General features: G+C 43.7%; 1 protein-coding gene across 1 annotated transcript in view; it reads left to right on the plus strand.

The window, feature by feature from the left end:
- Positions 1-13,870, plus strand: part of LOC127446838 (polypeptide N-acetylgalactosaminyltransferase 13) — a 168,792-nt gene that overhangs the window by 65,103 nt on the left and 89,819 nt on the right. Inside the window, exons 6-8 of the mRNA XM_051708121.1 lie at positions 498-668; positions 11,807-11,924; positions 13,200-13,380. Coding sequence (XP_051564081.1) covers positions 498-668; positions 11,807-11,924; positions 13,200-13,380 — 470 coding nt within the window. The remainder of the gene's footprint in view (positions 1-497; positions 669-11,806; positions 11,925-13,199; positions 13,381-13,870) is intronic.

A 13,870-nucleotide genomic window follows, 5' to 3' on the forward strand; every position in this document is an offset into this window, starting at 1 on the left:
CCCCGATTGTGTTCCTCATTTCCTTGTTTCCCCTGGTTTCTTTGTCAGTCTTCACATGTGTTGTCATGTTCTGTGCTTTGTTTCCCATGTTTTTGTTTCATTCTATTCTGAGTTACTTTATTTTTGGATTCCATTAAAAGCTGCATTTAGATCCTCATTCCACGTCTGCCTCGTTACAATTATAAATAACTTTGACACCAGTTGCTTAAAAATCATGGTAAAAGTGGCTCAGAAAATAAAAAATCAGTTCTGAGAAAAGCTGAAGCATTATTTGTGGAAGGGATTTTTTATTTATTTTTGTTTCACTAACGCTTTCCCCGGTTTTTGGTTTTGCTTTTCTCATGTCTAGTTTGTCATTGCATCTATTTGCTTGAAATTTATGCAGTGAATTGTATGTCAGGGCAATTTGATGTTTTAAATATATTACTGTTATAATGGCATGTGTTAAACTGCACTGTTGGGCTGAAGGCGACTGTTATTTGTGTTTGTTATTGTAGGAGGGCTGTGGTCAGCCCTATCATTGATGTCATCAGTGATGAGTCATTTGAGTACATGGCCGGCTCTGATATGACCTATGGCGGTTTCAACTGGAAACTGAACTTCAGATGGTATCCGGTACCTCAGAGAGAGATGGACCGGCGCAAGGGAGACCGAACCCTCCCTGTCAGGTACAATCAAGCATCGTCAACTCAAAACTAACCCTCAAATTAGAATATAGCATGTCGTCTTTCACAAATTATACTTACAGTTTTTGAGCCTGCTCTAAGAGTCTGGCATATCTCAGAATTTGAACTCTGATTTAAAGGGATTGTTCACCCAAAAATTAACATTTTGTTATACACCGATCAGCCACAACATTAAAATCACCTGCCTAATATGGTGTAGGTCCCCCTCATGCCACCAAAACAGCACCAACCTGCATTTCAGAATAGCATTCTGAGATGATATTCTTCTCACCACAATTGTACAGAGGGGTTATCTGAGTTACCGTAGACTTTGTCAGTTCGAAACATTCTGGCCATTTTCTGTTGACCTCTCTCATCAACAAGGCATTTCCATCCACAGAACTGCCGCTCACTGGATGTTTTTTGTTTTTGGCACCATTCTGAGTAAATTCTAGAGACTGTGTGTGAAAATCCCAGGAGATCAGTAGTTACAGAAATACTCAAACCAGCCCGGCTGGCACCAACAATCATCCATGTGATTATCTAATCAGCCAATCATGTGGCAGCAGTGCAGTGTGTAAAATCATTCAGATATGGGTCTGGAGCTTCAGTTTTCAATTTTCACATCAATCATCAGAATCGGGAAAAAATGTGATCTCAGTGATTTGGAGCGTGGCATGATTGTTGGTGCCAGATGGGCTGGTTTGAATATTTCTGTAATTGCGGATCACCTGGGATTTTCACAAACAACAGTCTCTAGAATTTACTCCGAATGGTGCCAAAAACAAAAAACATCCAGTGAGCGGCAGTTCTGTGGATGGAAATGCCTTGTTGATGAGAGAGGTCAACAGAGAATGGCCAGACTGTTTCGAACTGACAAAGTCTACAGTAACTCAGATAACCGCACTGTACAGTTGTGATGAGAATAATATCATCTCAGAATGCTATTCTGACATGCAGGTTGCCACTGTTTTGGTGGCACGAGGTGGACCTACACAATATAGGCAGGTGGTTTAATGTTGTGGCTGATCGGTGTACTCACCCAATTGACACTCTAAACCCATATAACTTTATTTCTTGGAACACAAAAATAAAAATTTGAAAATATCTGTACACTGCTTATTACCATATAATAAAAGTGGACCAAAAACACCTTTTAAATGACAGTAAAAGCAGTTGATGCGAATCGTGCACTTTAGTCCAAGTGACAAGTCTGAAGCCATACGATCACTTTGTGTGATAAACACAGAAATGTAAGTCATTATTTGCTCTAAAATGAAATTATTAATTGAACTGGTTGCTGTGCCCAAATAAAAAAAGGCACAGTTCATTGGTTCTTATGTGTCTGATGACCAAAACTCATGACGTCAAACCTATAATAGTCACCATATTTTATTTAGCCATTAGACATTGGCTATAAAAAAAAAAAAAAACATATCATTTGATCACTAGTTGTCATAAATATACTGTATACCAGGGGTCGGCAACCTTTTTGACATGGAGTGTCTTTTTTATTTTCCTGGTCAACGGCTGGTCAAATTTTTTGCAAAACCTGATGATTATGATATAAACATGACCTGCATGTGAATTTCCACAGAGTATCTTGTGAAAGTGCTTTAATGAAAGATAACCTGTCCTTTTTTACAAAATGAGTAAACACCGTTAATGTCACAAATTTGCTTATTTGATTACTGATCATAAAACTGTGTAAAATCTTAAATATTTCTTATATTATGTCCTAAATTTTTCAAAGTCACGCAGAGGGGTAATTACTAGCATGTAAGCAACAGCGAGAGGAGCAGTCTATTTTACTTATATGAAGTTTTTCGCACCTGCATTCCAATCTACATCTTAATGTAATCAAATGAATGTTTTCATCAGATGAGTGTGAGTGTGACAGGGACAGGCCGAAAGGGAGGACTTTGCTCTGATACGCCTGACTCTCGAATGCAAACCGCAGGAAGGGTCTGTGTTGAGGAAGGATCGAGACGTGGAAGTACGCATCCTTCAGGTCTACCGCCATGAACCAATCTTGATGCCGGACGCACGCCAGAATGCGTTTTTGCATCAGCATCTTGAACGGGAGTCTGTGTAAAGCCCGGTTCAGTACTCGCAGGTCCAAGATTGGCCGCAACCCACCGCCTTTTTTCGGCATGATGAAGTAGGGGCTGTAAAACCCTTTCTTCATCTCGGCTAGAGGGACAGGTTCTATCGCGCCCTTCCGTAGGAGGGTAGTGATCTCCGCGCGCAAGGTGGCAGCGTTTTTGCTCTTGACCAAGGTGAAGTGAATACCACTGAACCTGGGCGGGCGCCTGGCAAACTGAATCGCGTAGCCGAGTCGGACGGTCCGGATCAGCCATTGCGACGGATTGGAAAGCGCGTGCCACACATCCAAGTTCCGCGCAAGGGGGACCAAGGGGACAACGTCGTCAGACGTACCGGCAGGTGGGGCCTCACGGCGGGGCGGAGCTCGAGGTGCCACATCACGTCGTGGCCGTGCTGAGTCTAGGGACATCAAAGCACTTACCTGGCTCCTTGTGACCACCCCCGGAACAGCCTGGGATGGGGAAGGAAGAGGCCTGTCCTCGTAACCCGTGGGGACTGCCACATCGGGGGTGGCTGTGTGCCACAGCTGGGCCCTCAGGGGCGGAAAGGCCACCGCTGGAGCGCCAATCCTGAAAGAAAAAACCCGTGGACGGTAGTCGTGGTGACGACCGTACACACCGGGTATGTGACCCAGGGAGGAAGGAAGCCGCTCTTTTGCTGAACTGTTAGGTACCGCAGCCACTTGGGCATGTGGCGAAATCAAACAAAAAGGCTACAAAAGATTTTCTGCCCGGCCCTCCACCGGGGGATGGAGTAGTCTTTTTACCAGCTCCACGTGAGTGGGTTCCCTCGTCCCTGGGTTGCCCGTCTCAGGGGCACTTTGAGGACCTCCGTGGGTTCTTAGGTGCCGGTTGCGAGACGGGTGGCGTCTGCTTCCTGCGGTGGGCTCCACGCCGGGGCCGGGCCGTAGGGGCGGGCTGCGGCGGAGCCGGTGCAGTCACCGCAGGGGGATGCCCTTGGCGACGAGCAGACGGGGTGCGGGATCTTGATCCACGCCGAGGCAGGATGTGCCGGATTGCCTCCGTCTGCTGCTTCACCGTAGAGAACTGCTGGGCAAAGTCCTCGATGGTGTCGCCGAATAGGCCCGCCTGGGAAATGGGGGCAGCAAGGAATCGTGTCTTGTCGGCCTCGCCCATCTCGACCAGGTTGAGCCAAAGGTGGTGCTCCTGGACCACTAGTGTGGCCATCGTCCGCCCGAGAGACCGCGCCGTGACCTTCGTCGCTCGGAGAGCGAGGTCGGTCGCTGAGCGCAGTTCCTGCATCATATCTGAGGCAGAACTAGCCTCATGCAGTTCTTTCAATGCCTTGGCTTGGTGGACCTGAAGGAGAGCCATGGCGTGCAGGGCAGAGACGGCTTGTCCAGTAGCGCTGTAGGCTTTAGCCGTCAGGGACGACGTGAGCCTACAGGGCTTGGATGGGAGCTTAGGGCGTCCGCGCCAGGTGGCGGCGCTCTGCAGGCATAGGTGCACCGCGAGCGCCTTATCCACCGGGGGAATCGCCGTATAGCCCCTGGCCGCCCCGCCATCGAGGGTAGTGAGAGCGGGGGAACTGCAAAATCGGGGCCGGGCAGTAAAAGGTGCCTCCCATGACTTCATCAGCTCCTCGTGCACTTCCGGGAAGAATGGCACTGGAGAGGGGTGTGGCTGCTTTGAGCGGCGCCGCGAGCCCAGGAACCAATCATCAAGCCACGAGGGTTCGGGGAGAGCGGAGGGTTCCACTCTAACCCGACGCTCGTGGCCGCCCGGGAAAGCATGTCTGTCATTTCGGCATCAGCCTGTGATTGGGCAGTCGTCCCCAAAGGGGGAAGCCCAGCTGAGGCTTCTGCGTCCGACTGGACAAGCCCGCTCTCCGATGCTGCACTCAAGAGCTCATCATCTTTGCAGGCTCCGAACAAGAAGCCAGACTCGCCGTGAGACGAGCCAGCGAACTCATCTGGAAGCTCGATTTTGGCAGACGAGCGTGCTGGGGAATGGGAGGTCCGCGGGGGGATACCCGGCAGAGACGATCCCATTGGGGTCCCCAAATCATCCCCAGTGCTAACCGCACTGGCCTCATACCCGTAGGTAGAAGGACCGAGGCGAGGAGCTGCTGGGGTGGCTTGCTTTTGCAATGAGAACATGAACCATCCACAAAAGCTGCCTCCATGTGGGTCGCGCCCAGACATGAAAGACAGTGATCATGACCATCCGAAGTTGAGAGATAACGACCGCAATCAGGAATAACACACAATCAGATTTTTAAAAAGATGTTCCGTGTGTGCCGCTCTTTTAGAGAAATATATACTCTTTTAGAGGAGGAAAAGCTCTTTCAGAAAATATACTCTCTTGTTTTTCTGCCGAAGCGCCCATGGGCGTTCTCTGCAGTGCACCAGTGCAGAGGAGGGAGAAGCCGCTGAAATGCGCCATCAGATCCAGCAGAGGTGAGTGAACAGTAGTATTCAGCTCAATGAGCATGACCGTTCAGCTCCGAAGAGAAAATCTGAATGAGTGGTTGCATACCAGCTCCTTTTATACCCGTATGTCCGGGGGAGTGGCATGCAAATACCATTCACCAATTTTCATTGGCCTTTTATCAAAGACCAGAGGTGTCTCGGGCTCCCAAGAGTGACCCCTAGTGTCACTACATCGACACAACATGAGTGACAGATAGGGGACCGTAGCTGGTGGAATAACGTCCGTATCATGGGAGTCCCGGAGGAAGTGGAGGGACAGGATATGGTGGAATTCCTGGATGGGCTCTTTCTGAGTCTGCTCGAGATAGCAGGCCATAAGCTGGAAATCGAGCGAGCTCACAGGGTTCCGGCTTGACAATCCATGGAAGGATACAGGCCCTGATCAATTCTGGCCAAATTTCTGAGATCATCCGATAAAAATCTTGTGTTACGTGAGGCAAGGAGTAAAGGAAGGCTTTCTTGGAAGAACCACAGCATTTTCTTGTTCCCAGACTTTGCGAACTCGACGAGAGAAACATGATAGATTCAAGGAATGTAAGTAACTTTTACATCAACGGAAGGCACTATTCCTGGCCAAATTGAGAGTAGATGCTAAGGATGGCCGTAAAACATTCACATGCCCACAGCAAGTGATGTCCTTCATAAAGTCAGTGGAGTGAGTAAGTCATCTTGTGGTACTCACGTTGCAGCCGAATGGACTGGCTCACTGAACGGTTTGACTGTTTGAAGATTCTGTGCTCTCTTTTCGTGCTGGTTCCGCTTAGCGGCTGGAGTTTATTTTGTTGAGCAACACACATTCGGGGCGGTTTTGTGGATGAATCTACATGCTCTTTGTGCTTATTCCGCTTATCAGCTGGAGTTTATTTTGTGGAGAATTTCTGGCAAAGTCATTTGAGTTAGTCATTTGCTTGCATTCATGTTGCAACCAAGTGGACCGTCTCACTGAACATTCGTTTGACTGTTTGAAAAATCTGAGCATTCTTTTTGTGCTGGTTCTGCCTAACGGCTGGAGTTTATGTAGAATAACACAGCTTCAGGTCAGTTTTATGGATGAAGCTACATGCTCTTTGTGTGTATTCTGCCTATTGACTGGAGTTTGTTTTATTGATTATCTTTTGCTGTATAATTCTGTCTCGCAATATGTGTATAGAAACACTGGACTTGAGCAATCCGATGGCAAGGTTGTTGCAGGGGCTTTCGTAGATGTGCATGGACTGTTTGAGTTTGGAGGGATGGACGCCAATTGGCACTGTCATGCGTGGGGTTAATGCAAACGTTTTTTCTTTTCTTTTCTGTGTTTGTTTTTGTTTTTTTTTCCTAGGGGATGTTCGGGGTTTGATTGTTGCACTAATGTTGGAATGTGGTCTTTATAATCTTGTCTTTGACACACAATCTATTTTTTCTTATATGTCAAATATTATAATAAGTGGATTGTCTCTCTCCCCGTGGAATGTGAATGGGTTGGGGCACCCCATAAAAAGGAAGTTTATTTCTCTTCTTAAACATAAGAAATATGATATAGTTTTTCTTCAAGAATCGCACCTTTCTCCACAGGAAGGTGAAAAATTTGGAAAGATATGGGGTGGGATTTTAAATAGTGCTGGCTCGAGTAAGAGCAGGGGAGTCATTACACTGATAAGTAAACATCTACAATTCAAATGTCTCAAACAGAGAAAAGATAAATTAGGAAGAGTCATTTTTGTTTTAGCTGAAATTCAGGGACAAAGTCATATTTTGGCTAATATTTATGCACCTAATGTTGATGATGTTGCAAGCCGCTGGCGCCCTTCATGATATCATATTGGGAGGAGTCTTTAATCTTTTGATGGACTCAGTCCTTGATCATAGTGAAGCAAAAGTGTGCAAGCCCCCTTGAGCATAATTGACGCTTCACAGGATATGTAAAAATCTTGGTCTTACAGATATTTGGAGACTTTTGAACCCATCTGGAAGGGACTATTCATTTTTTTTTCCATCAGTCCATAATATTTACTCTAGAATAGATGTTTTTGTTTTTATATCCAGGTCCCTCATTTCATCTGTCATTGATTGCTCAATTGGAAACATTTTAGTCTCAGATCATGCCCTTGTGTGTTTAGAGTTGTTGCCACATATGAATAAAAGGAAATCATATAGTTGGCGCTTTAATGTATCCCTCTTGCAAAATCCTGAATTCCAACAAATGCTAAAGGCTGAAATCAATGTCTATATGGAGACCAACTTGTCCTCAGCATCCTCTGTGGGCATGGCTTGGGAGGCACTTAAGGCAGATCTCAGGGGCCAGATTATACAGTATGCCGCAGCATGAACTCATGGAATTAGAAGGGGATATTAAAAGTGCAGAAGCAGAGCTGAAGCGCTGAATGTTGTCTAATGGCCTCAGAGAATTGACTCAACTGAAATACAGATATAATACTATTTTGTCGTGGAAGGTGGAGTTTTGGCTATTCAGAGCAAGACAGTCATACTTTGAGTCGGGGGACAAAGCAGGGAAGATGTATTCTGGCTAGATACTTAAAACAGAGAGAGTCTTTTTCTACCATTCCCTCAGTGAAATCTACTAGTGGTGAAATATTAACCTTGGCCACTGATATTAATAATGCTTTTAAATAATTTTTAAAGAATCTTGATCTTTATAGTTCCACATCTTCATCTACTGAACTTAGAAACTTTGTGGAACCATTTGAACTTCCTAAACTGTTGCCTGAGCAAAAAAAATTATGGAGGAGGAGCTTGGTGAGGTAATTAAAGCCTTGCCTACTTCCCAGACAGCTTTGCTGCTGAATTTTTTTAGATCTCATGCTACAGAACTGGCTCCACTTTTGCTAGAAGTTTATACGGAATCATTAAAGAATAGAAAGCTTCCGCCAACCATGACAAAAGCCCGGATCAGTCTGATTCTTAAAAAGGACAAAGATCCAAGCGAATGTAAGAGTTACCATCCAAATTCCCTGATCCAGCTAGACAATAAAATATTGTCAAATATTTTGGCTAACTGATTAAATAAAGTTATGACATCTCTTGTACATAAAGATCAGGTTGTGTTTATTCGGGGCCATAGCTCTTCTGATAACAATAGGCGTTTCATCAATATCATGTGGTCAGTGGGGAATATTCAGTCTCTGGTCATTGCCATCTCACTTGATGCCAAAAAGGCCTTTGATATGGTAGAATGGGGTTATCTTTTTAAGATTTTGGAAATGTACGGGTTCGGGAATACGTTTATTGGATTAAGTTACTTTTTATAGACACCCGGTAGTGGCGGTACAAACAAATAGATTAATTTCAGATTATTTTACTCTGTATAGGGGCACCTGGCAGGGTTGCCCTCTTTCCCCATTATTGTTCTGTCTTGCCCTAGAACCATTAGCAGCCATGATAAGAAAGGAGGAGGATTTTCCAGGGGTGATGGCGGGAGGTGTGGCGCATAAGCTTTTGCTTTACGCAAATTATATTTTATTATTCATCTCCGACCCTACTAGATCTATGCCTTGCCTCCACAGAATTATTCATTCCTTTTCTAAGTTCTCAGGATACAGAGTTAATTGGTCTAAATCCAAAGCTTTGGCTCTTACTGTCCAGTAACGGCTTTTTAGCCAGGTGCCTTCCAGTGGCCCAAACAGGGCATTAAGTATTTGGGTATTTTATTCCCAGCAGATTTGTGTGAGAGTTAATTTTGACCCTTTAATAAAAAGGTTTTTGAGTGATGTGGGCTTCATTACATTTATCAATGACTGGGAAGGTTCATGTTATTAAAATGAATTGTATTCCAAAATTCAACTACCTGCTACAGTCTCTCCCTATAGATGTGCCCCTGTCTTATTTCAAACAGTTTGATAGCATAGCAAAGTCCTTCATTTGGAATGGTAAACGTCCCAGATTACACTTCAGTAAGTTACATAGGCCGATTGACAAAGGTGGGCAAGGCCTACACAAGATTTAGTTTTATTATTACGCATTTGGTCTGAGACATTTGGCTCATTGGTCACTTCCACCTGAGAGAGCCCCTCCCTGCTTTTGTATTGAACAGGAATTTCTTGCCCCTATCTTGCCATTGCAAAGCCTTTCTATCAAACTAACCGGAGAAGTTACAACCCGTTATCTCACATTTGCATGTGGTATGGACAGAAGTGTCCAGAATGTTTAAACAGACATTTATTTAAATGTTGCTTTGAGCATATGGCTGAACCCAAAATTATGTATTAAGTCCCCTTTCTGCTGGACAGAGTGGATCATGAAGGAGATTAATATGCTTGGTGACCTATATGAGAGTGGATGGTTGAGATCCTTTGAAAATATGGTTCAACATTTTTGGATTCCCAGGTCTCAATTCTTTAGATATTTACAACTGCGCCACCTGTTCTGTACTATTTTTGGGAGTAGCATACACTCCCCTTAAGCGGCAGACACTCTGGGAGTGGTCAATACTGCCTTTGGAAAAAAAGGTCATGAGGCATCAGTGTATTACTCCCTGCTAATTCAGAGTCTGGGGGACAGAGCTTCAACTTCTCTCGAGATTATGGGAGAAAGATTTAAGCTTGGTATTGGAGGAGAGAGTGTGGGCTAAGATTCTAAAAAAACATAAAGTCTACAGCTAGAGATGCAAGGGTGCGCCTTATGCAATTTAAGATTTTACATTGATTCTGTTGGACCCCCTCTAGATTGTATAGGCTTGCTCTTAAAGACACGCCCACCTGCTGGCGATGCCAATCAGAAGATGCGGACACAACCCATGTTTTTTGGTGGTGTGTTAAGATCCAAGAATTTTGTTTGAGGATTCAGAGTTTTATGTGTGACATGTTGGGCATTCAAATTTAATTTTGTCCCAAACTCTGTATTTTAGGCAATGAGGCGGTCATTAATATAGGGGATAAATACATAAAAAATTGGGTCTTAGCCAGTGTTGTGATTGGCAGACAAATTATTCTTGGGCACTCCAGCCGACTTCCATACCCTATTTTCAAGAGTGGCACACAGAGATCGGCAGGCTGGTGGCATTTGAGGGAATGTCATATAGAATGCTGGAAAGCATGGATTTGTTTTTTTTGAAAAAAAAAAGAATGAGGCAACTATTTGGCCTTTTTTGGAGGGTTCTCTGGGAGGGGCAGTGGAGGGAGATTTGTAATTTTACATGTATGATTTGTTTTTTTTTGTTTTTTAATCTATTCTTAAGTGTTTCTTGTCTGTTTTTAAAATTTAGTATCATTATTATTTTTATTTAATTTTTTTGTATTTATGTGTGTATACTTTCATTTTGTGTTGGACCACTGGATGTTTGTAGTGGGGGTGGGGGATGTTCAGGTGGAGGGACATATAATTTGATTCTGTGTGTGTGTATGTCCTGTTTCTTCAGTCCTGTTTTTTTTTTATCAGTATGTGGGTGTTAATCAGTATGTTTTTTGTTAATATAAAAAAAAATACTGGCACATGTGCCATAGGTTGCTGTCCCCTGCTGTATACTGTATATACACTGAGGCAAAAAATCATGACCACCTGCCTAATATGCTGTTGGTCCTCCGCGTGCTGCAAAAAAAGTGCTGACCCGCCAAGGCATGGACTCAACAAGACCCCTGAAGGTGTTCTGTGGTATCTGACACCAAGACATTAGCAGCAGACCCTTCAAGTCCTGTAAGTTGCGAGGTGGAGCTGCCGTGGATCAGACTTGTTGGTATAGCAGAGATCTGGGGAATTCGGAGGCCAGGTCAACACCTTGAATTCTTCATTATATTCCTCAAACCATTCTGGAACAATGTGTGCAGTGTGGCTGGGCACATTATCCTGCTGAAAGAGGCCACTGCCATCAGGGAATACCGTTGCCATGAAGGTGTGTGTACCTGGTCTGCAATGAGGTTTAGGTAGGTGGCATGTGTAAAATTGACGTCCTCATGAATGGCCGGACCCAGGGTTTCCCAGCAGAACATAGCCCAGAGCATCACACTTCATTCCACCAGCTTGTCATCTTCCCACTATGCATCCTGGTGCCATCACTTTCAGGTAAACGGCGTACACAGCCGTCCACGTGATGTAAAAGAAAATGGGCCTCATCGGACCAGGCGACCTTCTTCCACTGCTCCAAGGTCCAGTTCCTACACCCGCGTGCCAGTTGTAGGTCCTTTCGATGGTGGACAGGGGTCATCATGGGCACTCTGACTGGTCTGCGGCTACGCAGCCCCATATGCAGCCAGGTGCAATGCACTGTGTGTTGTGGACCACTGTCGGACCTCCTGTTAAAACTGTCAGAAGGTACACACCACTGCTGACCGGGAGTACCCAACAAGCCTTGCCGTTACAGAGATGCTCTGACCCAGTTTTCTGGCCATAACAATTTGGCCCTTGTCAAAGTTGCTCAGGTCTTTACTCCTGCCCATTTCTCCTGCATTCAACACGTTGACTACGAGAACTGATTGTTCGCTTGCTATCTAATCTACCCAGACCTTTTTAGGAGATGATCAACGTTATTCGCTTCACCTGTGAGTGGTCATAATGTTTTGACTCATCAGTGTATATATACTGTATATTAAACATGTTTTTAATGTGCAATGTCATTTTTAAAGCTCTCTTTTTGTTTGAAACTTTCTCATAGAACGCCCACAATGGCCGGAGGTTTGTTCTCAATTGACCGTACGTATTTTGAAGAGATTGGCACGTATGACTCAGGCATGGACATATGGGGAGGAGAAAATCTGGAGATGTCTTTCAGGGTGAGAGATTCTATATTCAAGACCATGTAAATTTTCTGCTTTGCCATAGAATAGTACAATTCAGAAATGAACTAACTGTACAGAAATTGTAGAGACCGACTCTTCAATGCCGCATGAGTTCTATGTCGGTTGTTCTCAACTAGTGGGTCATGACTCCAAAATGGGTGTGATAGGGTTATGAACAGCAGGGAAAGAACAATGCTAAATGTACATAATTAATTACAGCTTACTATACAGTACAATCATGCATAGTTAGTATAGCAAAAATAAATAGGCCTTAAACAAAACTATGCAAGGTAAAAGAAAATTCAACCCAGATGACATTTAAAACATGATTTGTGCCAACTACAGTGTGTTTTGTGTGGTTTTGTCCTGTTCAGCCCATGCCATGTAAATAATTTCGCATATTGTTTTGCCTATGCAGTTCACCGTTATATTAATCAATTAAATGTTTGATTGTAAGACTTTTTGTTTATGTCCTTCATGACCAATGTAAAACCTTGGTCCTAAATCAGAACCTGTTAAGAAATACATACTTAACGCATGGTCACTTCATGCATTTAACATAAATGATACATAAATGTTTCTTTGTTAAATGGATATAAATCCCTTCAATTCCTGCTCTATATGCACATAAAACAGACTTCTGTGATTATGCTAATGCCGAGCAGCAAATTTAAAAGATGTGATATATTATTTGATTCCAACTGAATTTGCCTAGTGTGTGTGTGTGTCTCTGCACGCTGTGTATTTTTCCCCTCGGGGCTTGTCATAGGTAAGATAAGACCATTTGTGTCAGCTGCGCTTATTGTCAGTGTTTCGTTTCAGTTTCATCAGTGATCTGCTTCAAATAAATGAAGAAAAAAGTTCTGTCTCTCCTACAGAGTGCACCCATTTTTCTATTTGTTATTATTTATTGTGTGACTCAAGCCCTATGCATATACTCTGTAGTAGCTGTTATGTTTTTTGCATTTTCCCTATGCTGACGTAGCACTGTTTGGGCGGAGTAAAGTTTACATATGTGGCTTGAACAGCCAGATGTTTTTATACTTGACAGAGTTTCATCTTAAATGCATCTCAAACCACCTCCAGAGGGTGATCAGATTTATATCCATCTCAAATCTGTCTTGGAGGGCATTTACACTTGGTCTATTGTTGATCGAATAGCTATCTGATCAGTAAAAACGCATGAAGTGACCAAGTGTAAATCGCCCCTTATACTGTAGATCATGTCCATGCTGATTGTATTTGTTGTGTGTGTGTGTTTGAAAATAGATCTGGCAGTGTGGTGGATCTCTAGAGATAGTCACATGTTCTCATGTAGGACACGTATTCCGGAAAGCCACGCCTTACAGCTTCCCTGGTGGAACTGGTCAGGTGATCAACAAGAACAACAGACGATTGGCTGAAGTCTGGATGGATGAGTTCAAAGATTTTTTCTACATCATTTCACCAGGTAATGCTTTAGGAAATCTTTCACTAATACCATCAATGAAATGACCTGTGACATTTGTATAGGGATGGGTCAGAATGATCCACTTGTTGACTTAGTCATCCAATAACAACTGGTGAGTTGATGCATTTTTTTTAGATTAAATATTGTAGCGGCAGTGCTTTAAAGTGACGTTGCATCCCATTTCACCTACTTATACTATGCTCTCTTAAAGTGTGAACTGTTTTTGTGATGGAAAAGTGTCTACTTTTTAGTGTGTATCAAAAAAGTATGCAAGTATTGGGACATACTATTATGTCATTAAATAGCGCCTTGAAACAAAAGACCCTTCAGTCGCATTGTTACGCGTATCCTCTCACCGTATACCGACCTGCCAATCATCCTGTTATAGTTATTATGACCTGCAAGTTCCTTATTTAATTTTTACTGTCATTCATTCATTATTCTTCATTGCATTTCAGACATTAATCATTTGGTTGATTTTCTGTTTGTG

This window comes from Myxocyprinus asiaticus, chromosome 10, assembly GCF_019703515.2.
Source record: "Myxocyprinus asiaticus isolate MX2 ecotype Aquarium Trade chromosome 10, UBuf_Myxa_2, whole genome shotgun sequence".
Lineage (NCBI taxonomy): Eukaryota > Metazoa > Chordata > Actinopteri > Cypriniformes > Catostomidae > Myxocyprinus > Myxocyprinus asiaticus.